The sequence below is a fragment of the Protopterus annectens genome, chromosome 5.part0 (genome assembly GCF_019279795.1).
Source record: "Protopterus annectens isolate FY-2018-M chromosome 5.part0, PAN1.0, whole genome shotgun sequence".
NCBI lineage: Eukaryota > Metazoa > Chordata > Ceratodontiformes > Protopteridae > Protopterus > Protopterus annectens.
In genome coordinates this window covers 855,440,278-855,468,248 of record NC_056735.1, presented here as the reverse complement: position 1 = coordinate 855,468,248, position 27,971 = coordinate 855,440,278, and the positions used below count along the sequence as shown (strand labels likewise).

Here is a 27,971-nt window from a genome sequence, read left to right as displayed (position 1 = left end):
ACCGAAATAGTTCTCATCAGAATTTTGTGCTATGCCAAGGTGTAGGTTGTTATTAAACATAAAAAGAAAACATAATTAGTATTTATAAAGGAAAGTCACAGAAGATCAGATGTGTACAACTCCACATTCTATAGAGGTCAAATTTGTACGAATAACAATGTGCTTCAAGAAATGTGTGTGCTGTTAGCAAAACAGACTGCATTATATTGTATTACACTGTGAGGTATGCAAAGACAATGGAAGCCAGGCTCAAAAATAAACCGGGGACCAGTGTACTTGTTTGGTATTTTATAGTTCCTGGCATCTGTCTAGAAATAAATGATGAAGTCTGAAAATATTTTCATATCAAAAACTTAAAATAAATGCCACCAGCTTTTTCATGTAACACTTCACAATGTGAATCTCAAACTTGAAATGTGGCACTTAATTAAATGTTAGGGTTCAAGGGTTTTTAGTATCTTTAGTATCAGGAGTAGGTTAACCGTCTGAGAGCCACAGGATCAAAATTCTACAGGCAGCTATGAAAACAAAACAACCAAATAAACACACTTAGTCTCCTTGAGATTTAGGGACTTGAGAGTTGATTGAATTATGTAATAAGTTAAAGAGGTTACACGGGTTACATCTCCTACACAAAAGCAGGAGTTTTACCTTAACAGAAACCAATTTTTATTTTTCCTGGTGTGGGCACTTTGTTACAGCTGCAAGTGCTTTTGACTGACTGACTCTCAGTCTGTTAAAATTAACATGATAATAGCAACACTGCACCTAGTACAAAGCATGTAACGATAGGGACCTCATAGTATATAATTTAGGTGGCATTTTAAAGTCCATCAAGATCAGATTAACCGCAATTATTTCTGATATCCTCCTCAACCAAGTCACACAGTAGGACTTCCTAAATGGGAAAGTACATGATGGCTACTAGAAAAACAAGCTTGCAGACTCAGGTACTTTGGGTACTTAATAGTTTGTAGTTAATATTTAGAATTTGATGTTATAAATCACTCATTATTTCCAGTTAAACTATTCTGATTTCTTTGTATCTGCTTATTCCCAGTAACTGTTATATCAGTTTAAATGTAGTGAGCTCTGACAGCTGAGGCATATCCCTCAGAATGCTTTTGGTCCAGAAAGATCCAGTGACAAGTGATGTACAAAGTTATAATACTCAGAAAACCACTTTGGTGAATTTAGTCGATGTATAAATAAACGTAAGGGCTAATAAACTGTAAACCCTACCTGCTAGTAGTTCAATTTATACTTGTACAACACTAGGTAAAATTTTAAATATATATATATATATATATATATATATATATATATATATATATATATATATATACATATATACATATATATAAAGAGAGAGAGAGATCTATATCTGTGTGTGTGTGTGTGTGTGTGTGTGTGTGTGTATATATATATATATATATATATATATATATATATATATATATAGATCTAAGACACTACACAAAACACATTATCTTGAAACTGAAATGTGCAAACAAAAGCAAAACATAACAAAATAAAAAAAAAAATAATCATGTTTATGCAGGGTGGCAAGCCCCCCTGCACCCACCATGTGGGGGGATCTGTCCCCCACTACGTTTATATTCTCGCTCCAAGATCGCACTACAATGGGGAAAAGGAAATATTCCCTTATCCCCACTGTGCCACAATCTCAGTAACAGCCATTTCCCCATGTTTTTTTTTTTCTTAGCACACTTTCGCAAAAGTGCTTTATCGGCTAGAAAGCACTTTTGCGAAAGTGTGCTCACCCGTTTCAGTTTCGAGATAGCATGTTTTTGGTAGAGTGTCCTAGACCCATATATATATATATATATATATATATATATACATACCACACACACACACACACACACACACACACACACACACACACACACACACACATACACACAGACCTGCACACTATCTTTACAATGAAGCATACAATGGCTGTCTGAATTGGGCTCCCTTGCACATTACACAAGACCAACTTGCATAGCTTTGTTTACTACATAAGGGGACTGTGAATCTCAACCATAGCTAGAAATGTTATACCAAATAAGTGAAAATATAGTACTGTTTATCATAATGTAATGTTAGTTGTACAGAGGCTGTGAATGTGGAAAAGGAGCATTAGCAGTAAATTTGTGGCCACAGATAATATTGAAATCCCAGTAATCCCTAGTAGTTTAAATGAAAAAAAAAAGATTCTTCTTTAGATGTTTTGAAGATAAAAATGCTGGAAAACAGTTTCCACCTAGTTACTGCACATTAAATAGAAATTAAATAAGTTAGGACAGAGACATTCTAAGGCACTTGTATGTTGACTGCACAATATGATACAATTGTACAGAAACAGTAGGACATTTATATTGAGACTGTATTCGCTTATTTATGTTGTGTTTCTGTCATTAACAGATAGTTTTTTTTTTTTTTGCTTAAAGAAGGAAGCCCCAAACAATGTCATGATGCCAAAAAGAGCTATGTATAAGAAATAGGAATACTGCAAAAAAGCACTATGATGTGAGCAAGTTAATGTACTCTTCAGCTTGTAAGTTCTATGTGTTTGAACTAGTACGAATACCAATAGTCTGTCTGAAACTACAGTTACTTTTCTGGACCTGGAAAGCAAGAACATGGTTCATTTCTAAGGAGAAAAGTAAACTTTTATAAATCATCCTGTTGGTCCAGGCGTGTCTCTCTGACAGTAATTATTTTAATCACGGACAGCCTTAGGGAAAGGCGAACTAGGCATCCATCTAGGGCGCCATACAGGCCGGCCTCATAAAGGGTACATTTATTTATTTATCTATTTATTTATTTTTATTTTAATTAATTTATTTTTGTCAGTCCTTGCACGCTTCTTGGCACCCTGTCTCTAAATCCAGGGCGCCAGAAACATAAGGCGAGGTGGGTGAGCTCCCACCCACTATTACAGCTGCAGGTTGATCACGGTATTAGCATCCTTTCCTTAAGGAAGAACATGTGTGTACATGCCAACAATTTAAATTAACCATTCTGTTTGTATGAGAGATACAGTGTCTGCGTGTGTGTGTGTGTGTGTGTGTGTGTGTGCAACTGTGTCAGAGAGAGTCTGTGTGTGTGTTTATTGTGTGAGAGCAGAAAGAAGGTAGGTATATGTTTGTATAATTTAACTATTGGTTCTGTTCATTTTTGTATGAGAGAGAAAGCATGTATCTGTGTGTTGTGTGAGAGAGTAGGAGTGTGTTGAATTTAAACTAGTCATTAGTTGCTGTATGAAAAAGAAGGTATGTATATATTGCTATGTGAGAGAGTAGCTGCATTTGAGTGTGTGTGTGTGTGTGTGTTTAACATACCTTACAGTTGTCCAGATTTAGGATCATAGTTTTTGTCTGTTTCTTATAAAATGTGTGGTTTTGTGGCAAATCAGAGAGGACTGACATCACTAAATACGGAGATATATATGAGTTTCAGACTTCATATAGTTCAGAAAAAAATGCATATTAACACAAATCCTGCTATTCTAGCAACTTTCTGAGTTAAAAAAGCAGTACTTAAAATCTACTCCTATTTTTTCGGCCACATTATTTTAAGCTTTGTCATCCACATTATTTTAAGCTTTGTCAAAATTTCTTGCACTAAGAGGTTGACTGATATGCATACCTCTCAGCTGTCCAGATTTTTGCAGAATGTCCAGATTTTCGCCTCATATTTTTGGCCTATTCCTTATAAAACTTGTGGTTTTCTGGCAAATCACTGAGGATTGAAATAACTAAATGTCATACATTTGAGTTTCAGACTTCATTTCACTCAAAAAGTGCATGCTAAGACAAATACTCACATTCTAGCAACTTTCTAAGTCTATAACAGCAGTATTTATAATTTGTCCTTGTTTGAGGCTTTTGCCCCCCCCCCCCCTTCCCCCATTATTTTAGGCTTTGTTCAGATTTCGTATGCTCAGATTTGCTCAGATTTCTTCTGCTAAGAGGTTGAGAGTTATGGAGGCATGGTATGTAATTCCCCAAGTTGCCAATTGCTTGGTGCATTTTAGGGGTGTCCTCCTTTGTATAAGATGCCTAGTAACTATGAACTTGTTGTCAGTTTCTCAGTAATTCCCTATTGCAGTATTACCAGTTTACCATTTTTTTCTTTAATCTAATGTAAGCAGTTAATGCTTCAAGGGCAGCAAGCACTGAATTTGTAGATGAAACACTGAAATGTAAAGTTGTTTGCCAGTAGCAGCCTCTTTATTAGTTGTACATCTCTTTAATGTAGAATTATTCAAATACATTTTACTTCTACAGAGATTGTGCTTAATGATGATACTGATGGATTGTAATGATATAATGAGTTGCCTTTTATGATTAAAATGTTCTGAAATGGGCAGTTTTGTCAATATTGGGTCATTCATTTTGTTTCCTCACTTACTGGAAAAATGTTCAAAACTACAAACTTAAAACACACTCTAACAAGTGGTGCTTTATTATACAAGGAATATAATTTAATACAACCAGGAAGGCGAATCAAAGAAAACATACATGAATCCATGTCCATAAAAATGTGTTCAAAGAGCCTATAATTTGAAAATACCCCAAAGGTAAACTTAATTCTCACTGGCCAGATGCATTTTATTTGAATATAGGTTTTAATGCTGTTTCAATGATTGTGAGTTTCAATGGCAGAGACGTTCAGCACTCATGCTAAGTCTGTTTTCATTGTGGGACTGTTTTGTTTGTTTAGCCACTGGCTGTTGGTATTTGTGCATGTTATTTCAATACTTGTAATCATTGTAGAAGGCACTAGAACAATATAGAAACTAATAGGTTTGAACAGTGTTCATGGTAAGTGGGGAGTAATAGCCAAGTAATGAAACACTGGTATGGCTGGGGAGAGGGTTGCTGCAGGAGGGTCTACTCTGGGTGGCCCCAAACTATTACCCTGCCTAGACCCCCATTTGACCAAGATCCAGCTCTGCTAATTAAAGTATGAGAATAGTTTACATGCACTCGTTAAATCCCAGCTGGTAAACAGTGATCTTGATTTACCTCTTTTTTTATATTCTTCAAATATTTTGGCATTCTAATACCATGACAGGAATGCACCTTATTTCTGAGTTGGGTAATAGTTAAGAGTTCCTGAAGTTAGCATTTCTTCACTATTTGATACTTACAAAGACTAGTCTTTTCAGCATCCACAATGTGCCCAGAATTATTTCTTCCTTCTACATTTCATACAGAGTTACAGGCTTCAGTAGCATATATTTAATAACACTTGAAAAAACATTTTTTGTAGCCATTTTGATCCCCTACTATTAGAACTATCATGGTAGTTTATCCCATATGTCTGTAGTTTCTGCTTGCATATCCTGATAATTTATGGCTTCGTGTATTTTGGCATGTAAGGCATTATAATTGCTGTGTTTAGCTATTTCATTAATTAATCTTGCTTTTGTTCTTGTTGATTATCATATCTAGTTTTCTTGCTTCTACTTTCTTAAAAGTTGGTATTGGATGACCCTATGTGATCATAACTTCATCATTTTTAGTAATTCTTTATGGTTTTAGTTTCCCCCGTATGTTGTACTGTTTACACAATTCCTAATGTTGCAGTTTTGGTGCATTTTTGTACCTTTAACATTTCATCATTTGGTTTAAATTCACCTCTCCTTAACTATTTGTGTGTCAAATATTGATCAACATGAGATTGGTCCAGGAGTTCTTTATACTTGCCACTGTACCTATATGCATTTCAATCTTCTTTCCTTTGCTTCTGGTCCTGTTGTTTATATAAACTGTCATTGTTGGCATTTTCTGTTGCCACCTGATTTTTATCTACATCTTGCTTGAGTTCCATTCCAGCTGCTTTCCAAAATGCTCTCATCTGAAGCAAAGGTGCCATCTTCGACTTGTTTTCTTCATAGTTTAGAACCTTTTCTAAGTTTGAATCTGATGACGCATTTGTTTATGTTTGCAATCATGGGACTATGTACATAATTGATGCTTTCATTTACGTATGCAGTCCCATGGTTGTAAACCTGTACATCGTGCCATGTACCATTTTTATATATGTTTTGACAGGTATGAAGTATTTTCTTTGTGTGTGTTTGTTTATTTTTTATTGTCCTAATGATCTGGTGCTTTTCCTGGCCAGTTAACCATATCAATGCTGTAAATTAAAATAATAAAAACAAGTTAATTTATAGCTTGAAATTTATTCATAGAAGTCAAAGCAGTGCTCAGTATTAAAATAGTCCTTATTTTTTTCATATCTGTTCGTGTTTTATTGCTGATCCTGCATCAACTCCCAAATATTTATGCACTCCCTCTGAGTACTTTAAAATCACTGGGGATAAAAAATTATTAGAAACAGTATGCACTGCATGCTTTAATCATGTTTTTCCTTAAAGGTTTGGAGTGGTAAGTAGCAGTAAATTGCATTAAATTAAATTCAGATTACAGATTATATATTAAAGCTATACTACCATTGAGAGTGTACTAGCAGCTAAGTACAGGCTTCAGAAGAATTGTGCAGAGTGCTGCAGATGGAGTTTATTTTTAACTTTACCTAATTAAGTTCTTTACCTTTTGTGAACAATATAGGCCTTCTGCTTCACAGCAGCTTGGATGGTGTACCTTTCACATGTGATTCTTTATTTGACTCCATATGTACACACTGCTACAACACAACATTTCATTATCTAATTATGTAACACTTCATCCAGTCCATGTGCCCAGTGCAATATCTACAGCATTTCATAATTTGATTATGTCACACTTCCTTATATCAATGTGCCTACTACAATAAGTTCTACAGTATTTCATAATCTTTTTGTGTCATACATGATTCTGTCCATGTGCCTACTGCAATGCGTTCTACAGCATTTCATAATCTGTTTGTGTCAAACATGATTCTGGCCATGTGCCCACTGCAATGTGTTGTACAGCATATCATAATCTGATTATGCGACACTCCCTTTTATCCATGTACCTACTCTAATGTGTTCTGACTGCACCATACTTCGTTCTGTCCATGTGCTCACAGCAATGTGTTCTACAGCATTTCGTAATCTGATTATGTCATAATTCATTCTGTACATATGCTCACTACAGCGTGTTCAACCGGATGCCATCCAGGAGCTTTGGATGGAGATATCATCCAAGTATCTGTTAAAGCATCCACTTCATACCACAGCTGCACCGTCAGGCTGTATAAAACAAATTAGAAGGAGATCTTTGGAAACTTAATCAATGTTCTTTATTCTATGTAACATGATATAGACACTACGTATGCAATGTCCTACAATGTCCTACAACCTCATATTGAAGATTCATGGCAACATATTCTACTTCATAAACAAGATGGATAGTGGTTGTCCTGTAAATGCATCTCCACTATGGCCATTGGCTACAAAAATACTACATGATTTAGTCATCAATATTGAAAATACAATAGACCATCCATTGTACTGGTACCAACTCTACCAATCAGTTAATGATTTATAATGGAGTAATTCAAGATAACACATAGAACTCTTGATTTGCAGAGCACAGATAACAGTGAAGAACTTTTGGAGTCAGACTTTGCATTAGCACACACAGATCATGCATGCAAAGTCTGAAACATAGCTGATAATGCTTAGGTTGATTTGTTTTCTTTAGAACATTTCTGACACCCTGTGAAAGACTTTCTTCATCTCCGATCCTAAACTGTATTACATATGAATGCAAACATCATATATATATATATATATATATATATATATATATATATATATATATATATATATATATATATCTGGTTCCCATTCAGAAGCCTGAAACATCATAAGCCTGAAAATCAAAATCCTGAAACCAAAAGCCTGAAAATTCAGAATCCTGAAAACTCAAAATCCTGAAAGCCCAAAATCCTGAAACTCAAAATCCTGAAAACACAAATAATGCTAATATGTCACTATAAAGACACTAATATCTACCAACTGACCCTGACCCTAACCCTAACCCTAAGGTCCATCACTATCGCACACTCACCTGACCCGTGCCTAACCTAACTCACTTAAACTGCCCCTAACCCCAATATTTGTCACTATTGCATACATGCCTAACCTGCGCCCTAACCCTAACTCACTTAAACCGCCCCTAACCCTAACATAAAACCAACCGCACTTACCTGACCCCAACGCATGACCTAACACCACAGGGCTAACAATAGCAAAGCCACAATGACATCAGTATGTCTATTTTGTGTTTTCAGGATTTTAAGTTTCAGGATTTTGGGCTTTCAGGATTTTGAGTTTTCAGGATTCTGAATTTTCAGGCTTTCGGTTTCAGGATTTTGATTTTCAGGCTTATGATGTTTCAGGCTTCTGAATGGGAACCATATATATATATATATATATATATATATATATGTGTGTATATATCATCGTCATCATCTTTCGGTTGTTCCCGTTAGGGGGTCGCCACAGCAGATCACCTGTTTCCATTTCTTCCTGTCCTCTGCATCTTGCTCTGTCACACCAACCACCTGCATGTCCTCTCTCACCACATCCGTAAATCTTATCTTAGGCCTTCCTCTTTTCCTGTTACCTGGTAGCTTCATCCTTTGCATATTTTTCCCAATATACTCAGCATCCCTCCTCAGCACATGTCCAAACCAATGTAATCGTGCCTCTCTGCCTTTGTCGCCAAACCTTCCAACCTGGGCTGACCCTCTAATATACTTATTCCTAATCCTGTCCACCCTCGTCACACCCAGTGCAAATCTTAACATCTTTAATTCTGCCACATCCAGCTCAAACTCCTGCCTTTTTGTCAATGACACTGTCTCCAACCCATATAATATAGCTGGTCTTACTACCCTCTTGTAGACCTTCCCTTTCATTCTTACATGTACTTGTCTGTCACAAATCACTCCTGACACTCTTCTCCACCCACTCCATCCTGGCTGTACTCTCTTCTTCACCTCTCTTCCACACTCACCGTTACTCTGAACTATTGACCCCAAGTATTTAAACTCATCCACCTTTGCCACCTCTACTCCTTGCATCCTCACCATTCCTCTATCCTCCCTCTCATTCACACACATATATTCTGTCTTATTCCTGCTGACCATCATTCCTCTTCTCTCTAGAGCATATCTCCATCTCTCCAGGGTCTCCTCCACCTGTTCCCTACTCTCACTACAGATCACAATGTCATCTGCAAACATCATAGTCCACGGGGACTCCTGTCTGATCTCATCTGTCAACCTGTCCATCACCATTGCTAATAAGAAAAGACTCAGAGCTGATCCTTGATGTAACACCACCTCCACCTTAAATGCATCCGTCACTCCCACCGCAGACCTCACCACTGTCACACTAGCCTCGTACATATCCTGTACCACTCTTACATACTTCTCTGACACTCCTGGCTTCCTCATACAATACCACAACTCCTCTCTAGGCACCCTGTCATATGGTTTCTCTAAGTCTACAAAAACACAATTCAACTCCTTCTGACATTCTCTGTACTTCTCCATCAACACTCTCGGAGTAACCATCGCATCTGTAGTGCTCTTTCCAGGCATGAAACCATACTGCTGATTACTATTCATCAAGTCCCTTCTTAACCTTGCTTCCACTACTTTTTCCCACAACTTCATGCTGTGACTGATCAATTTAATCCCTCTGTAGTTACTACAGCTCTGCACATCACCCTTATTCTTAAAAATTGGTACCAAAACACTTTTTCTCCATTCCTCAGGCATCCTTTCACTTTCCAAGATTTCATTAAACAATCTGGTTAAAAACTCCACTGCCATTTCACCTAAACACCTCCAAGCTTCCACAGGTATGTCATCTGGGCCAACAGCCTTTCCATTCTTCATTCTCTTCACAGCTATCCTTACTTCCTCCTTGCTAATCCATTGTACTTCATGATTCACTATCCCTGCATCATCCAACCTTCTCTCCCTCTCATTCTCTTCATTCATCAACCCCTCAAAGTACTCTTTCCATCTCCTCAACACACCCTCCTCGCTTGTGTGTATGTTTCCCTCATTATCCTTTATCACCTTTACCTGCTGCACATCTTTCCTAGCTTGGTCCCTTTGTCTAGCCAATTGGTGCAGGTCCTTTTTTCCCTCCTTAGTGTCCAACCTTTCATACAAGTCTTCATATGCCTTATCCTTAGCCTTCACCACCTCTCTCTTTGCCATGCACCTCATCTCCTTATACTCCTGTCTACTTTCTTCATCTCTCTGACAATCCCACTTCTTCTTTGCCAACCTCTTTCTCTGTATACTCTCCTGTACTTCCTCATCCCACCACCATGTCTCCTTGTCATCCTTCCTCTGTCTAGATGTGATACCAAGCACCTTTCTAGCCGTCTCCCTTACTAGCTCTGCTGTAGTTACCCATCTATTTGGTAACTCTTCACTGCCACTCAGTGCCTGTCTTAACTCATCCCTGAACTCCACCTCACAATTACCCTTTTTCAGTTTCCACCATTTGATCCTTGGTGCTGCCCTCACACTCCTCCTCCTCCTCTTAATCACCAATGTCATCCTACAGACCACCATCCTATGCTACCTAAGTACACTTTCTCCGGTCACCACTTTACAGTCTCCAGTCTCCTTCAAACTGGCCCTCCTACATAAGATATAATCCACCTGTGTGCATCTTCCTCCACTCTTGTATGTCACCCTATGCTCCTCCCTCTTGTTAAAATACGTATTCACCACAGCCATGTCCATCCTTTTCGCAAAATTCACTACCATCTGACCTTCTACATTCCTTTGTTTAACACCATACCTACCCATCACTTCCTCATCCCCTCTGTTCCCTTCACCAACATGCACATTGAAATCTGCTCCAATCACCACTCTCTCACCCTTGGGTACAGACATCACCATTTCATCCAATTCACTCCAAAATTTTTCTTTCTCATCCATTGCACACCCAACTTGTGGAGCATATGCACTAACAATATTCATCATTACACCATCAATTTCCAGCTTCATAAACATTACTCTATCCGACACTCTTTTCACCTCCAAAACACTATTAGCATACTGTTCCTTCAGAATAACTCCTACACCATTTCTCCTTCCATCCACACCATGATAAAACAATTTGAACCCACCTCCGATACACCTAGCCTTACTCCCCTTCCATCTGGTCTCTTGCACACACAATATACCAACCTTCCTTCTGTCCATCATATCAGGTAGCTCTCTCCCTATACCAGTCACACTGCCAACATTCAAAGTTCCGACCCTCACTACCACAGTCCTAGCCTTTCTCCTCTCTTCCTGTCTTCAGCCATGTCTTCCGCCTCTTCTCCTCCTTCGGCCAACAGTAGCCCAATTTCCGCCAGCACCCTGTTGTCTAACAGTACTGGTGGCGGTCGTTGTTAACCCGGGCCTCGACCGATCCGGTATTAAATTATTTATTGGTGTCTGCATGAAATGATTGGTGAAGTTTTACGCCGGATACCCTTCCTCATGCAACCCTCCCCATTTATCCGGGCTTGGGACTGGCACAAAGAAATGCACTGGCTTGTGCATCCCCAGTGGCTGGGTTTTTATATATAGATATATATATATATATATATATATATATATATATATGTGTGTGTGTGTGTGTGTGTGTGTGTGTGTGTGTGTGTGTGTGTATATATATATATATATATATATATATATATATTTTTTTTTTTTTGCTGTTGCTTAATGTTCACAAAGTTTGCCCCTCCAGGATCCTCCATTCATAATTCCATGTTTTATTTTCTCCAGGCAGGGATAACAGCAGGTCAGGCAAGGTGGTGAAGCAGATGAGCAGTACAGAAAAAATGAAGGAGAGACCCAAGATATTTATAGTCACCTGTACTTATTAGCACTCAGTCAACACTTGTCAGTGCTAGCAGCTAAGTCCAGGCTACAGCAGAACTGTGCAGAATATTGGAAACTGAGAGGTCAGACAAATCATGAAAGGCACAGGAACACCAGAACACTAATAAGAGGGCTCTGTAAGTGGGAAAAGATAAGAAAGTAAGGAAAGGAAAGGCTTTAAAAGAGCTCAGTAGGAAATGTGAAGGAATATAGGAAGCCAGACTTGCTAGATAGAACAATGACAGAAGTGGATCAGGTGTGCTGTTAATATGGTGACAGATTGACTTAAAGATTAGTGGAGGGATGTGGCTATGTGACATGATGGATTCTAAGGTCACTAGTACATAAGATGAGTGAGCTCAAGCAGTTAGTGAAAGTGTTCAAGCAGAGAACCCAGCAGTGTTAGAAGGGATCACTGCAGAGGACAATGGGGAGGACAGCATGTGAAAAAGATCATGAAGAAAAGCAGACTGGAAAGCAAATGGCCCAGAAGCATGGCTCAGGAAGTCACAGGAAGTAGCTGGCAATAAAGGGAGTCAATAAGGGCAGCTGTAGTAAGGTCTGAGAAGGGGTCAAAGGATAAAGTCAGAAAGTACAGTGAAGGAAGGCCTCAAATAAAATCAGGATGTAAAAAAGAAATGCAATGCAGATGGATAACAGTCAAGAAGTGAAGGGGAAGGAGTGACAAAAGCAGGTAAGATTTGTGGCTCCAGGGTTACAGCAAGCAGACCAGAAGAAAGGCAGAAGAAATGGAACAACAGAAAAGGAATGTCTGGATGGATGAAAAGAGACAGTAGGTTAGGGCTGAAAGAAGTAGGAGGTGTAGACTAGATCATTGTGGGATGAAAGAATAGGATTGTCTTGGGAAGGCAAGCAGATAGAAGTAGTCTAAGAACAGGATGGTCAAGCAAAAGGAGTCTATCAGGGGTAAGAGTCAATGCAGACCGCTTTTCAGGAGCTTAGAATACGAATTCTAGGTAAGGATAGACAAGTCAAGTGTTCATAGTCAGGAACTACATGACTGAAGATATTGTGTATGACACCGTAGAATGGGAGCCTAGTGTTAGCTAAGATAGCCCTGGAGTTGATTCTAGACAGGACAGCCCACTAATAATCAAGGCATTTCAGAGTGCTGGGAGGACTGCCCAACATAATGATACATGTGGGCATTAGTGATTTGCAAAGGGATTGGCAATGACATCAGCATCAACCCTTTTTTCCCATTTTGTATATGGGGTTGAGGTGTCACATCAACAGTGACCATCTCCTAGAGCCAATGTACACACCACTAGGGAGCAAAGGGATCACTGATAAAAACAATCAGGACAACCAAAGAATTTGTCCTACTACAGCCATTTGAGTCCAAAGCACTCAAAGACCTCAATGTTAAAGTCAGGATCTCGATCACCTTGTAATCCATATGGACTGCTGCTCATACTCATACCTGAGTATGAGTTCAGACAAGCAGCTGGCACACCTTATCCATACACATTATCCGTGTTTGAGTAAGGTGAGTGCAATAGGCATAGGGAAGGAGTGGGGGGGGGGGAATTTTAGGGTTAAGGAGCGGAAAGGGAGTTTTAAGGTTAGAGAGTAAAAGAAGAACTTTAGGGTTGGGAGCCAGACAGGAGTTTTAGGTTTCAGGAGTGATAAGGTCTGTGGAGTGGGAAGGGTGTTGTAGATTTAGGGTTAGGGAGTGTAGTGTTAGGGAGCATTTGGGAGATTTCATTTTGGTACGTGGAGTGGAGTTTTATGGTTAGGGACCAAGGAATCAGGTTAGGAACTGGGTGGGAGTTTTAGGGTTAGAGTGAGGCCTGTGCTAAAGCTATACAGTTTCCTAGGCTCAGATGGTGGCAGGGATAAATAGTTAAAAAAGATCAAAGGAGTTAGAGCACTAGCCTTTTTCAAACAAGTGGAAATAAGCAGGTATGTTACAAACTAATAGTACATGAGCACTTTTAGTAGACCACAAGGAATTAGTTGAAAGATGTTGGAAAATGAGTAGATTTTTTTTATTTTTACTTTCTGTGTTTTATTTGTATAAGTACGGCAAATGCACTGTATCAATAAAGTTAGAAATAAAGGGTAGGATAGACCATTTCAAGTACTTGCTGATGGAGTGAAAAAAAAACAAGGACACAACATAATAGGTGGTTGAGGATAAACATGGAAAAGGGAGAAACTATATATGTCAAGGATATACTGTAGCTCACCTCAGAGGGTGCTGTGGTACTTAGCACTGAATTTGAATAGTACACAAGTTTTATAGTGCTTGTCGAGTGAGGTTTATAAGAGGGCGAAGAATGAGAAATAAAAAATAAGGAAGACAGCAAAAGAAAGGAAGATGAGAACAGAATTAATAAGGGGAGGAAAGGCTTCAAACTTGAAGCTTCAGTAATGGAAGCTGTATTTGGTAATAACAGAGGCTTACAGAGCAAATTGAAGAAAAAGCTGATTGAAGAAAAAGGAGTTAACAGGGATATAAAAAAACTGAGGCAAATGAAAAAAATGCACTAAGAGATTTGTGTTTCTTCCTGGTTACAAAGCTTCTAGGAAAGAAAGAATAGATAAGATAAAGTAGTAAGCTTTAGACAAGAGATAAACTGTGAGATATTCAAAGTCAATGAAGTCAAGGTAAAGATCCTGCATGGAAGAAAAGAAGAGGAGTGGGAACAGTTTGTAAAATTAAATGGGTTGGCAGTCATGGAAGGAAAAAGGAAGAAAAGCTGGACAAAATTAGAGCAATTCTCTGAAGGAATGAATAAGAGAAGGGACCATAAAAATATTAAAATGGAAGATGATTTTACTCATGGACAAGCTGAAATAAACATACCAGCATCAGGGATAGAAGGGAAAATGACTTAGTAAAAATTGTAGACAGTGGTGTATTCCAATAAACAATGTAAAAAGAAACATATTTGACAGAGAGTTATGCATTAAATAGGAAATACAGCGGTAGAGATGATGTCATCACTGTCTTGCAACAACCACACAACAATATAGTTAATTGTTATTACTAAAGCAAATGCATCAGATACCAGAACTAACATATAGTACAACAGAATAGTAAATTTTACATAAGGGGATTGATATAAATGACTACTACAGCAAATGGGATGAATTTTGCTAGAAAGAATAAGGGAGAGATATGGAGGTAATGGTAAATTGACAGATGAGGAGGAGGAGAAACAATGATAAAAGAAAGAGAAGGCCATTAAACTTTCCTAGGGGGCACATGTAGCAGAAATGTAAAAGGGCCTGAGCAAATCAGAAAAAGATAGGGGATTTCACAGGTTGTGAGTGTGATGGTTCAAGGGTGGGGGATGAGTATCCAAGCTAATGGAAAGTGAGGATGCATAGGCAACAAAAGATAAGATTTTTAGTCTGGATTTAGCAAAGGCTTTTGAATTGTTTCAGCATAAAGGTGCAGTTGCTGAGTCAGCATGATAAATATAAATAGATACTTTACTCTAAGGAAAAAATGTCTAGTCAAGTATAATATATAATTATTGTAAGCTTTCTATTTCACTCTGTAGAATAGCCAGTGGTGTCCCACAGAAATGTGCAGGGTCCATCACTGTTTGAGATTTTCTTTTTCTGACCTTAGCTTAATAAATGAACTCTGAATCCCAAAATATACATTGGCGTAGTTAGTTGTTCTGTAAATGTAAGTCTGCTGTAAGAAGAACTAGAAAAAATACTTCCCTGGTGTAGTACCTTGTTCAACTCTGAGCACCAGTAAATGCAGTGTGCTAAAATCTGGGGCAAAAAAAAATACTTGAGGTTGATTTCGACAGCACAAATTGGCAGTCAGGAACAGTAAACTACCTGACTAAGAAAAGCAGTGAATACCAGTATTAAATTTGATGACAGTAACTCGCAAATGCATGTCATGTCAGAGAAAAAATAAGTTAATCTGCTGTGTTATTAGAACAATGCCACATTCTACAGTTTCAAAACTAAAACACAATTCAAAAATAAAAGGCCCAAAGATTTTTGATGAAAAAAAATGTATAGGTTAGGAAACAAAATTGTGCAGAAAGAATAATGAAATTAATAAGTTTTTGGTAGCATGTAGACTCCAAAGTGGCAGTCTCTTTCTTTTCTTTAACATCTGTGACTGCATATAATAAATGATCTGTCTGGTCTGTCATAGTATTTCCAGGTACGGCTAAAAGACTAGGTGTGACACAGTACTAGAAGGAACCATAACCAACTTAGAAGTAACAGACCAGTGTGCCAGATCTCAGTGACAGGGAAGGACATTAAAAAGAGATTAAAGAAAAGAGTGGTAAGCTTACTTGAAGGCAACCATCTCCATGGCACTATCCAGCAAAGATAGGTCTATGACTAGAAGATGCTGCCTGATAAACCTAATCCTGTTTGGCTCCAGTAGATAAGAAATGAGAACATTTAGTGGTTCTTATCTTCCCGGTCTTAGTCATGTTCTTCAGTTCTATAAACTGCAGAAGGCTTATGAGCAAATTGAAAATGAAGGGATAGGAGAAGATAAAAATGGCCAGAGAGAAGGACATGGACAGTGATGGTGTGGTAGTCACTGCTCAAGGACAGTATGTCAAGTAGCAGTGTCTGTCATTAGTGATTCTGAGAATAGTGCTGCTCTGTGTGTTTGTATTGCACATCACAAGTAACATTAAGGACTTGGTAGAATAATTATTGTAAAAATATGTCAGGAAATGTGTTGCATTACCCATTTGACAGTAATAGTAAAGGTGGCAGGAAAGTGTGAATTTCTCCATAAAGCCACTATAAAATGTACACAGAATGCTGCAATTATTTAAAAAATCAAACCTCTTTGTACATGCTACAAACATGCACATGAACTTATATAAACTGTGATGTCCACTCTCTGGTACAGTAATCAAGGAGCCTAAATCCTCATCATGGACACTGGTGAGGGAAGTTCACTTGGAACAAAAATAGATAGACACAGTATTTCCAGATGTTGGTCACTGCATCAAGCACAATTTCTCCTAAGAGCTCACAGGGAGCACACTCAGTCCAGAGTCTGGGTTTCCCTATCTCTCTGTCCAGGCCCCCATTAAGACTCCCCACTGGCACAGCTGTAAAATTGATTCATCAGTCGAGTGGCCAAGCCAAGTCCTCCACCACTCTCTCTGAGAAACCAGTACTGTGTCCCCGCTCCTAGTAGCTGACACACACTCTCTTTGAGATTTCATTTGCACACACACGCACACACACACACACACACACACACACACACACACACACACACACACACACACACACACACACACACACACACACACACACACACACACACACACACACACTGGCAGAGATTTACTACCTATGCCCCTCTGTCCAGACTATAAGGTAGTTAATGCCACCAGGCACTCCAAGGCCAGCTACTCTAAGGCTCTTTGCAAGGGTACCCAGTTATCCTGAGTGAAATTAATACTAATACAAATGGTAATATTGAACAAACAGCAAGGCTTTCAAGAGTGACCACAGTGCCACCAAACAAAGATTAAAGTATTCTCTAAAAGACCAGCCACAATGAAAAGTTTAAATGTATTTAATAATAAATAATAAAAGAACATAAAATATGGAATATCTATTTACAATAAACAACAGAGTTTCAGACACAGGAAATATTAAAATAACACAGATGAATAGATTCATACAGGTACAGAAAAACAGTACTTAACTAATCTCACTATATTTTCCTAACTAATCTAAAGAATTACTATTCCCTGGTCACTTACTAGAGCAAGGCAAGATGAAGTGGGTGAGGGATCCTTCTTTGGTTTCAGTCTCATCTAGTATTAAAACATCTTTTCATTGGTGGATTACAGGATGACATCACATAGATCTGGTCATCTGACTTCTGGTTCCCGTACTACCCCTTTTACTAGAGGCTGCCAGGATTTAGCACAGATGTTTTACCTTACATAGCTAGAGCTTTGCTAAGATCTGTTGCAGATTCTGGAAGTCATAAAACAATTTCAAACTTCTAACCTTCCAGAGTAGCAATTAGTTCACTGCTATGGACAATACAGCAAGGATTCCTAGTCTTTTTTCTCACAGACATTTCATTTCTGGCTGCAATCAGAACTGTAAGATACAATCTTTATGCCCTACCAGGTAGTTTAATTTTAAACTATTGTTTAAAGTTTGCTGGACTGAGATTAATCTCTTCTCTTCCAATATCCTCTGTTACAATATTAATTTCAACAGTTACCATACAGTCAGACATACAGGTGTATTTTTCTTTCTGTCCAGCAGGACCCACTGTTGGTACATTTTTTAACACAAGCAACTTTATGATTACATTTTTCAACATAATGATCTGTGTAAATCAGTTTGACATACAAATGACTTATACTTCTTTACAAAATTCCAGCTAGCTATGCTGGCATATGTTACATATCCACTGTCCTACTTCTCCTGGCATAGCTGGCAATGCCTCACATTGTCACAGAATCCATCAAAGGAGACTGATACATGGCTACCACAGTTCTATATGTAAAAATGGAAAAATTAAAATTAAGTAAAATAACCCAAGGTGAATGTGGTACTAGAAGAGTCTGCTCAAGGGTAATGAGCAGGAGAAAGATCTGTGAGAAGCTGTAACAACAGTAGCAGTGAACAACCAACTCAAGAACATAAGGCAATAGGCAAGGCATATAGATTTTTATCGACATCCAGAGGAGGCACAAGTTCCAGAAAAAAGAAAGTTATGTCACCAATCTATTGACTGTTGGACAGGCTTCAGCATTCAATATTGTGTCCAGGCTTGGAATCATATGGGGGGAAGGAAACAAAGTTGCTAGAAAAGCAAAAAAGAAAGGTTACCAGAATGATGGTGGGGATCGATGTCATGTTATATGAGCAAAGGCTGGAAGAATTAGTTCTATTCTCCTTTATAATGAGAAAGAAAAGAGAGAGAATATGATCAGGATCTACAAAATTTCAAGGAAAAACTATGTAAGAGCTGAGTTATGAAAAAAAGAGAGAGGATGTTGGAAAGGCCACAAGAGTGAGTTGATAAGTTCCAATCAACATGTAGGAAAGTACTTTTATTAATAAATATGATGGTGAACATTTGGATGAGACTCCCAGAATGTGTGGTACAGGGCAGAATTAATGACTCCTTCAACTCTATCTCACTCCTTCAAAGGCCTTGGGACAGAAAGGAGGTGGAGACAATATCAGGAAAGTGAGAACTACAACAAGTGGGCATACTAGCTGAACCTTCAGTCTTCTTCTGACAACTTATCAATGTAGGTGTGTGACCAAACTTTGAATGTTAGCTAGTTTGCATGCTTTTATTCTTTAATTCACAATCTTTATCATTTAGTAGTAGCATAAACAGAATTACATTGGCAATTGAATTTAGGGGTGATTTTCTTTCCCAGATTAATCATTCTCTCCCCTTAAGTATTTTAGGGTCTATATTAAAACAATGAATGTTGGAAATTGCGAATGCTCAGATGAGCAAAAATGCCACAACTCAAAGTTTTTTTTTTTATCGCAGTATAGTGAAGATCTGAATATTTGACCTTTCTTCACTGTAGTGCGATCTCGGAGTTGGAATATATATTTAGCGAGGGATGTATATAATAATGTTTTCTAGTTGCAGCATTTTCACTCATCGGAGCGTTTGCAATTTCTAACATTTGTTGTTTTAATATAGACCCGTATTTTAGCTACAAAGAATCTTAAAAGTTTGTGATTGGTTAAATGTTATCACATGACGTGTATTTTTGGCATAAAAATTGTGGGAAGTCTCTAACTATGAAAATCTGTTCTAAAAGGTAAATCAAAGCATTGGAAAATTCAGTTAAGCTCCAGAAGACCCTCAGTTTTCTAATACTTCACTATACACAAATAGCTAATGCTTCAAATTCTCTTTACAATTTAGTAGACTGCTGCCTTCTACTAAAATTCATGGTGTGCATGGCTTTATCAGTATGTCAAATTCTGTAAAAACTATGCCTTTTACAAACAAAAAGTACTTGTGATAAAGTATAATAAAATGAGGAATGCATTTGATATTCAGTGCCTCTCAGAATTAGTCAATTTAAATAACAGTACTATCTATATTTCATTATCAAAACAAAACTTTTAACATTTTGTTATAAAGTAAGAGATACAGACATTGTTTATAGTATATACCACACAATAAAAGGAGGCATATATGTTGAACATGTTTATACTGCAAACATTAGAAGAAAGCCCCAGCTAAGCCAGAGTCTTCAGCATGCAATACTTTAAACTTCCTGTTATGGTGGCCCATGGAATATATGCAAATTACCCCTTCCTATGGCCTTACTACATAGATTCACTGTTTCTTTGTTGCAGTATTTACTAAATGGTTTATCTCTGTGACTTTCTGGTAATATTTACTAAATGGTTTATCTCTGTGACTTTTTCACCCTTTAGCATGGATGTTTATAGTGGAAATAAATAGAAAAATATGTTTTCAAAGGATGTTGTGCATTTTTGAATCCCCCACCAGGGAGTGGATTGTGACCCCACACCCAAATTAGCAACATATTCTAACTTGTAGACATATTGATAAAACATAATGGGAATAATTAATCTTGATGGAAAAGTAAGAATTACCCTTATCTCTGATGTAGTGCAGCTTCAAAGTTAATATATTTTGTCAGCAGAATGGTGAGTGGGGCACAACCACCAATATGAGTGTTGAAGGAGGCATAGCTTTCATTATAAAAATAAATTATACTATGATCACTTTCATTTTAATCTTGATGATGGTTTAGTATATATTTCTCAGAAGTTCAGGCCAAAACTAAGGGGCTGTGGCTGTCCAAGTTTGTGGATGACTGCAAACCAGGTTCAATTATTGCATCCCCAAATTATGTCAGTATACTTCAGGAGGGTCTTATTCAGACCAACAACTGGTGTCTTAGTCATGGTCTGAAACTGAATGCAAAGAAATACATCATCATTCCCTTCAGTAAAAACAATGTCCCTTCACATTATCAGATTAACAACAATACCATATGTACCTACGAAGTAGTAAGAGATCTGCGATCACAAGAAGACTGCAATCTTAACTTTGACCACCATGTGTCTACTGTTGTAAGGAAGACTTTCTAGATAGCACACTTGATTAGCAAAGGCATTGCCTCTAGAGCATAGGAGGTTTTAACCCCCTCTATACTCATCGCTAATCAGGCCCATAATTGAGTATAACACACCTTTACGTATGTACCATACAAAGCACCTGCAGCAATTGGAGAGACCTCAGAGGTTTCTACGAAGATCAAGGGACTCCAGTATGTGCCCACATAGGCTGACTAAAGTCCCTTTCCCTATACTCAATAACATATAGACTTCTTAGGGGGGGGGGACTTATGCCTGGCTTACAGAGCAATCTCTGACCCAAACCTAATGAATTTTCTGTATATCCATAAATCAAACAGGACTAGAACTACCCATTCCAGGGATCTAAATATGGCCTGCAACTTGAATAGGGAGAGCTGGAGAGACAGACTTGTCTCCCAGCAACTGCTGCATCTTTGGAAGAGGCTGCCAATTCATGTGAAGCAAAGCAGCTCCATGACACTGTTGAAAAAGAGCCTGCATGAGTGGATGGGGAAACATAACATTTTTATCGGTTTTGCACCCATAACCCTCCTGGACAAGGGTAGTCATTAATTCTGCATATTGACTAGAGTATCTGTGGTATCACAATGGGATGAAACAGAAAGGCTTGAAATAACCTCTGGGTCGATAGCCTAGTAACCTCCTATGATCCTATGATCCTATGTTTCTGATACCAACTTCACTGTTAGGTTATGCTACATATGCTTCTTGTATGTTTGTTTGTAAGTGTCTAAAATGTCATCTAGATGCAGTATTGCAGTTTTACAGCTGACTTAAGAATATTCAAGCATATAAATGCCAGTGCATGGTCATGTACCCCATGCATGTATATGAATATGTTCTGCCTCATTGTATGCCTCATGCTTCACTTTTGTAGTCCCTGGGTGCATATTCTTGTGCAGTGATTGATTATGATATGGTTCATGTGACTAAATGTTGTGGGTAACAGAAATAACATAAATTTTTTTGGGATTTGTTCTCATGCCACGGTGGTGGCAACAGTGGCTAGCAGCTACCCAATGAAATGTCTTCCCATGTCTTTCTCTCTGATATCTGTGATAATGATTTTTTTTACTTAATAACAGGGCACTATATTGAGAAATTTCTAATACTGACTCATTTTCTCCTTCAGAGTTAAGAACAGTTCTGTAAGTCCAACAAAACCAGCTATGAATGATGATAAATCCAACGGACTAAAGTAGGCACAAAAAAAATAAATAAAATAAACCACCGGAACAACTGCAGACAAATTCCTTTATTCAAATCACAAGTTAAAACTTTTACCTTTAGGCTTCATCAAGCACATAAAAACTGATTAAAACTGATGAAATTTTACACTAGAGAAAGCTTTACTACATGACTTTCTCTAGTTGAATAATTACACCTGCTGATGCAAATGTTTCAGCAAAGGTTTCAAAGTGACAGTGCCATTTATACACAGCTTGACGTGTGCTCTCATTCTTAAAATCCATTTCAACTCTTCATTCTCATTGTATATATATATAAATATATATATATATATATAAATATATATATATATATATATATAAATATATATATACATACATATAAATATATATATATATATATATATATATATATAAATATATATATATAAATATATATATAAATATATATATATATATATGTACGTGTTTCTCACCTTGTTCTGCTATGTGCCTGTATAAAAGGTTAGGGACTACCTGCCTTTTGATGTCTTATAGGTAATTCCCAATATGTTCCTTAAGTTTCCTATGCATCATCCCAACAAAGTATGCTTTGCAGCAGTCTCATTTCACCATATATGTATTATATTTTGTGTATTACAGCAGTCACATTTCACCATATATATTATATTTTGTGTATTACAGATACCACAAGCCCTCAAGGTAAAATCATACCCATAAACTGGGAGTTTGATGATTTTCTCTGTATAAATATTTTATTTATTTATTTATTTATTTAACATTTGTCAACTGGGAAAGTCTGACTTGCACAGACCCTATTTTCAGTGGAAACCCGGGGGGGGGGGGGATGCTCCAGACACATGTCTTTGGAATGTGGGAGGAAAACAGAGTACCCGGGGGAAGCCCACTTGAATGTAAGGAGGACATGCAGAATCTGCACAGAAGGCACCCCAGCCGAGAATGAAACCTGAGACCCTCTTGCTATGAGGTGACAACATTAACTGCTGCAAACACAATTATTACATCCAAAGGTTCTTTTTTTTACTGCTAGTAAAATAAAAATGTTTTGGTTGTTCCTTATACCATAAAGTATATTTAAGTGTTGTACAACATTTATATCCAGACTTTGGCTGTGCTGATATTAATTGGTCTATCTCAGGTATCTCATTAAGTAGTGGCCAATAGTTCTTAATGTTCTTAACTGCTTCAATATCTCTATTATATGTTGATATACACCTTTGATCTTGTTTGTTTTCTTTTAGTGGTACTTCTACTTTACTTGAAGAATGGAAATAGGTTTAGCTAAATAATCTTGATGTTATTTCACTTCTGTATTAACTTTAGCTACTTCTTTACTATCATAACCTCGTTTGAGAAATTCTTTACTTGTTCTATCTAACTGTACTAACATCTTACCATCTGGGGTGTTAAGTTTTTAAAGGAAAACAATGGATGCTTACTTGTCTGATGTAAGTAACCATTCCTTTAACAGCCTTCATATATAATTCGATTTCATTGAGTAGAGCTTTTAAAGTTGTGTTCTGATATGCCACTAACAAAGAAGACAGATTTTTTTTAATCAATGCCTGAGTGGAAATTTGTTTTCATTTGCCAGTACATTTATAATAGCATAGTATCTTCATTTGTTTATTCTGATTGTTTGTTTGTATAGGTGTTCTGTCTGGAGGCACACCGAATCGGATTGATGTTGACTTGGAATTTATCATGCTGTTCAGTGTTATGGATGAAAATGCAAGCTGGTATATTGATGAAAACATCCAAACATTTTGCTCTGCTCCAGACACAGTCATTAAAAATGATGCAGATTTTATTGAGAGCAACAACATGCACTGTAAGTAATTATACTAAACCCTAACACTTTGTCTTCTAGAAGCATTATTCCAGGCATCATAGCTGAAAGTCGTCCCTTCACCCAATGGGAGGCAGCATAAACTCCACCATCAAGTGAACAAAAGATACTAAGCTTGATTTACCATCCACTACTTGAACTACTTAATATACCCAAAATATGTCTCTTATTTCTAGTCTTTGCACCAAATTCTGGATCCTTCTGTCCTCTTATCAGGGTAAGATATACCAATACTTGCAAAATAATATTGGCCTGTCTTTTGGCAGTTTAGAGCTTTAAATGTCATTTGGATGGTGTACCATCCTGACATGCCCTCTCTTTTGGGAGATGCTGCTAAGGAGATCAGTTTTTCTCGATACTTGGAGCAGCCTATGAGATACAAAAGTTAGTCCTTGGAACCTGCAAATTGTAAAACTGTGTTTGCAGGCACCCTGTACCTCCCAGACTTCCTCCTAATTATTTATTTCAGCTCTGAGATCACACAGCATATTGCCCAACCACAGGGATTTTACAGTCTTGCACAACTGTCAACTAAAGTATGTTGACAAAACAGAGGATCATTTAAACAAAAATTGACTACCTTCAGGTAACCTACCAGACCCAGGCTGAAGGTCTTTAGGGTTGCAAATGGCAGGTTCTGACAGTGCAGGAGTGCAGTAATGGGATTTAGAAAGGAATGCATTTGTTGTGACAAGTTTGTATATATATATATATATATATATATATATATATATATATATGTAGATAGATAGATCCATAGCAGATCCACAACAGAACACTTACCCGATGACCAAATCACTGAGACCACATCGCCAACACAACACATCTCTGACAATGGTAAGTATAACTACTATGGAAAGGAATGTATTCCCGTTTCCGCAATAAAATAAAAAAACAAAAAGAAACATGTATATAGCAGGAGTACAAGCCCCCCTGCACCCCCCATGTGGGGGGGGGCTGCACCTCCCAATCACCCTTACTTAAATATACCAAATCTGAGATTGCACCACATTGCGGAAATGAGAATACATCCCGTTCTCACTACTTATACTTACTATATATATGTGTGTGTGTGTGTGTAGGCAGGGTGTGGTGTTGCAGGGGGGCTTACCCCCTGCATAACACTGTTTAAAAGTATTTTTTTTTACTTTTTTTTATTTTGAAATCTTTAGCAAAAGAGCATAGGCAACAATATGCACTTTCGACAATATGCACTTTCGCTAAAGTGTATTATCAGAAACACAATTCGATGTATTGTGTTTTCGATAATACAACAGTGACCCATATATATATATATATATATATATATATATATATATATATACATATACATACATACAGACAGGTATGTGTGTGTGTGTGTGTGTGTATATGTGCAGATACAACAACATTCACTAAATCTAACCTAACGTCCTATACACAACATTAAAATGCTGTGTTTCTAACTCCCTACGCTAACCATTTGAATCCCTTGTCTTTACCTCCTCTTTTGTATCCTATTATCCTAGCTTTTATAAAAATATGTCTTCAATCCTTCTGCATCCAGTTTCCGGGAACTCTCCTCTTAACACCATTTTCTCACTAACCACCATTTTTCTCCGGGTAGTCACTCATGAAATCTATCAATGTATCATGCCATTCTATATACTCAAATGCTTTGTTATGATTGCTGTACATATGTAATACTATAAACCAACAATGATCTTAAACTTCAATGTAACGATGTATATATATATATATATATATGTATATATATATATATATATATATATATATATATATATATATATATATCAAAAACCTCCTACTGAAATTTTTAAGATGTTACATTTTTTAATGTAACCATGAATATTGAACGTCATCTTTTTGTACATGTGGAACTTTTCTCCCCAGGCTTCCGCTGAAAATAGATATGTATCCAGTCGGACTCTCCCAGTTAACAAATGTAAAATAAAAAATACAAGACATATTCACATATATATAAATACACACATGCGCACACACACACACACACACACACACACACACACACACACACACACACACACACACACACACACACGCACACACACACACATATATATACACATATATATACATAAAGAGATTTATATTTACATATAGTAATGTTATGGTGGGTGGTCCCAATGTATTAAATCAAAAAGATCTGTAAGCATAGTGATGGGTTTAAGGATCTTAACCCAAAAACTGGCAAGAAAATTAGATTTTATGAAGGACATCTGCACAAATGTGTATTTAAAAATTGGTTTACTAATGCGCAGTAGATTCTAGGTAAGAAAAAAAGGGAAAGCAATCCATTTAGTATTCCTGTGTGTGCAGAGAGATGGATCCTTCAGAGGAAAAGCTAGGGTAATTTATCCCTGCCTGTGTAGAAAGACAAGACATTTTCTTAGTTTCATTAATAAGAACTAGACTAGCTGGCCTTGTAGAATATTTTAAACTAGCCAATTTTCCTTAAAGGTAAGAATCAAACCATGTACCTTGTGACTGCATGATAAACATCTTAATCCTTAGTCCAACCCTCAAACACTGAAAAATAAACAGACTATTATAGGTTCATGAGTAAGCACTAGGTCAGCTACCCTTGTGGGCAGTTTTAAGACTAGCCAATTGTCCTTCCAAATGTGAAAAACAAACTCTGTCCCTTTTGCGGTAAATACCTTATCCATTATGCTAACTCTCAAATTTATGTGTGCCTGTGTGTGGAATTGCGGAGATATTCTATTATTATGAGGTCTGCTTAAGTACTGCTACTTTACTTTGTTAGCTACTATACCAGAACCATTTTCTGTAATGAAGTACTGTACTGAAAAATAAATAAATTTTGCTTTGTCCTGAACTGTGAAAAGTCTGCGGAGCAGAAATGTAAAATACTTTATTTTTATTGCAGACTGAACTGTTTTGGTATGGACTGCATTTTAACTATTTTCTGAACTTTATTATAAAATAAAAATGTGTTTCTGTGTGGAGCTTTGGCTCCAGTAACTCCTTTATTTGCTTGTTATAAACAAAATTTACTAGGTTGTATACATATGTATGCATAACTACATATCTTGTAGCTAGACTATACAGCATTATAACTATATATATATATATATATATATATAGATATATATATATATATATATATATATATATATATATAAATATATATATATATATATATACACAGACACATACACACACATATTGATAGAGTGTATACACAGACGCATGCACACACATATTGATAGAGTGTATACATAGACATGTACACACATATTGATAGAGTGTATACACAGACACGTACACACACATATTGATCGAGTGTATGCACAGACACATACACAAACACATAATGATAGAGTGATATATTTAATGTGATACTAAGTTATCAGTACGTGTGTGTTGTGTAAACATACTGATATTATTGCATGTCAAGAGGTGTTGTGATGTAAGAACCAAAAAGATGACAGTGTTTTACAATTCCTGGGTATGCAGTAATAACTGTCCCATGCACACTTCCTACAGCCTTATTAAATTTATAAAATGTTCAACTGTACTTCTTATAGTTTGAATTTTACCCTTAGTTTTATGTATGACAATTAAATATTGTGTACTATATTTTAATGTAAAATAGTCCCCCCATATATTTTAATTAATTGATTTCTGTCCAGGGGTTATAATTTGTTAACTGCCTGGAAATTTGGTGTAAAATGTACAAGGTAGTCATTTAAGGAATACTTCTTTTGAGCTCTTTTATATTTTTACACAGCCCATTTTATAAACAATTGCCAACACTATGCGCCACCTCAGCTGGGTTTTGGCATATAAATGATTCCTGATGCAAGTGACTGGCATATCAGTAGCATGGTGCTTCACAAATGTATACTATTTTCCAGGTAACACAGATTCAAACTATTCTA

The 27,971-nt window shown here is 37.0% G+C and overlaps 1 protein-coding gene across 3 annotated transcripts in view; it reads left to right on the top strand.

Moving 5' to 3' along the window:
• The window catches only part of HEPHL1 (hephaestin like 1), a 571,952-nt gene that overhangs the window by 57,029 nt on the left and 486,952 nt on the right, over positions 1–27,971 (top strand). For all 3 annotated transcript variants that reach the window (XM_044072648.1, XM_044072649.1, XM_044072650.1), the window contains exon 4: positions 23,848–24,027. In XM_044072648.1, coding sequence (XP_043928583.1) covers positions 23,848–24,027 — 180 coding nt within the window. The remainder of the gene's footprint in view (positions 1–23,847; positions 24,028–27,971) is intronic.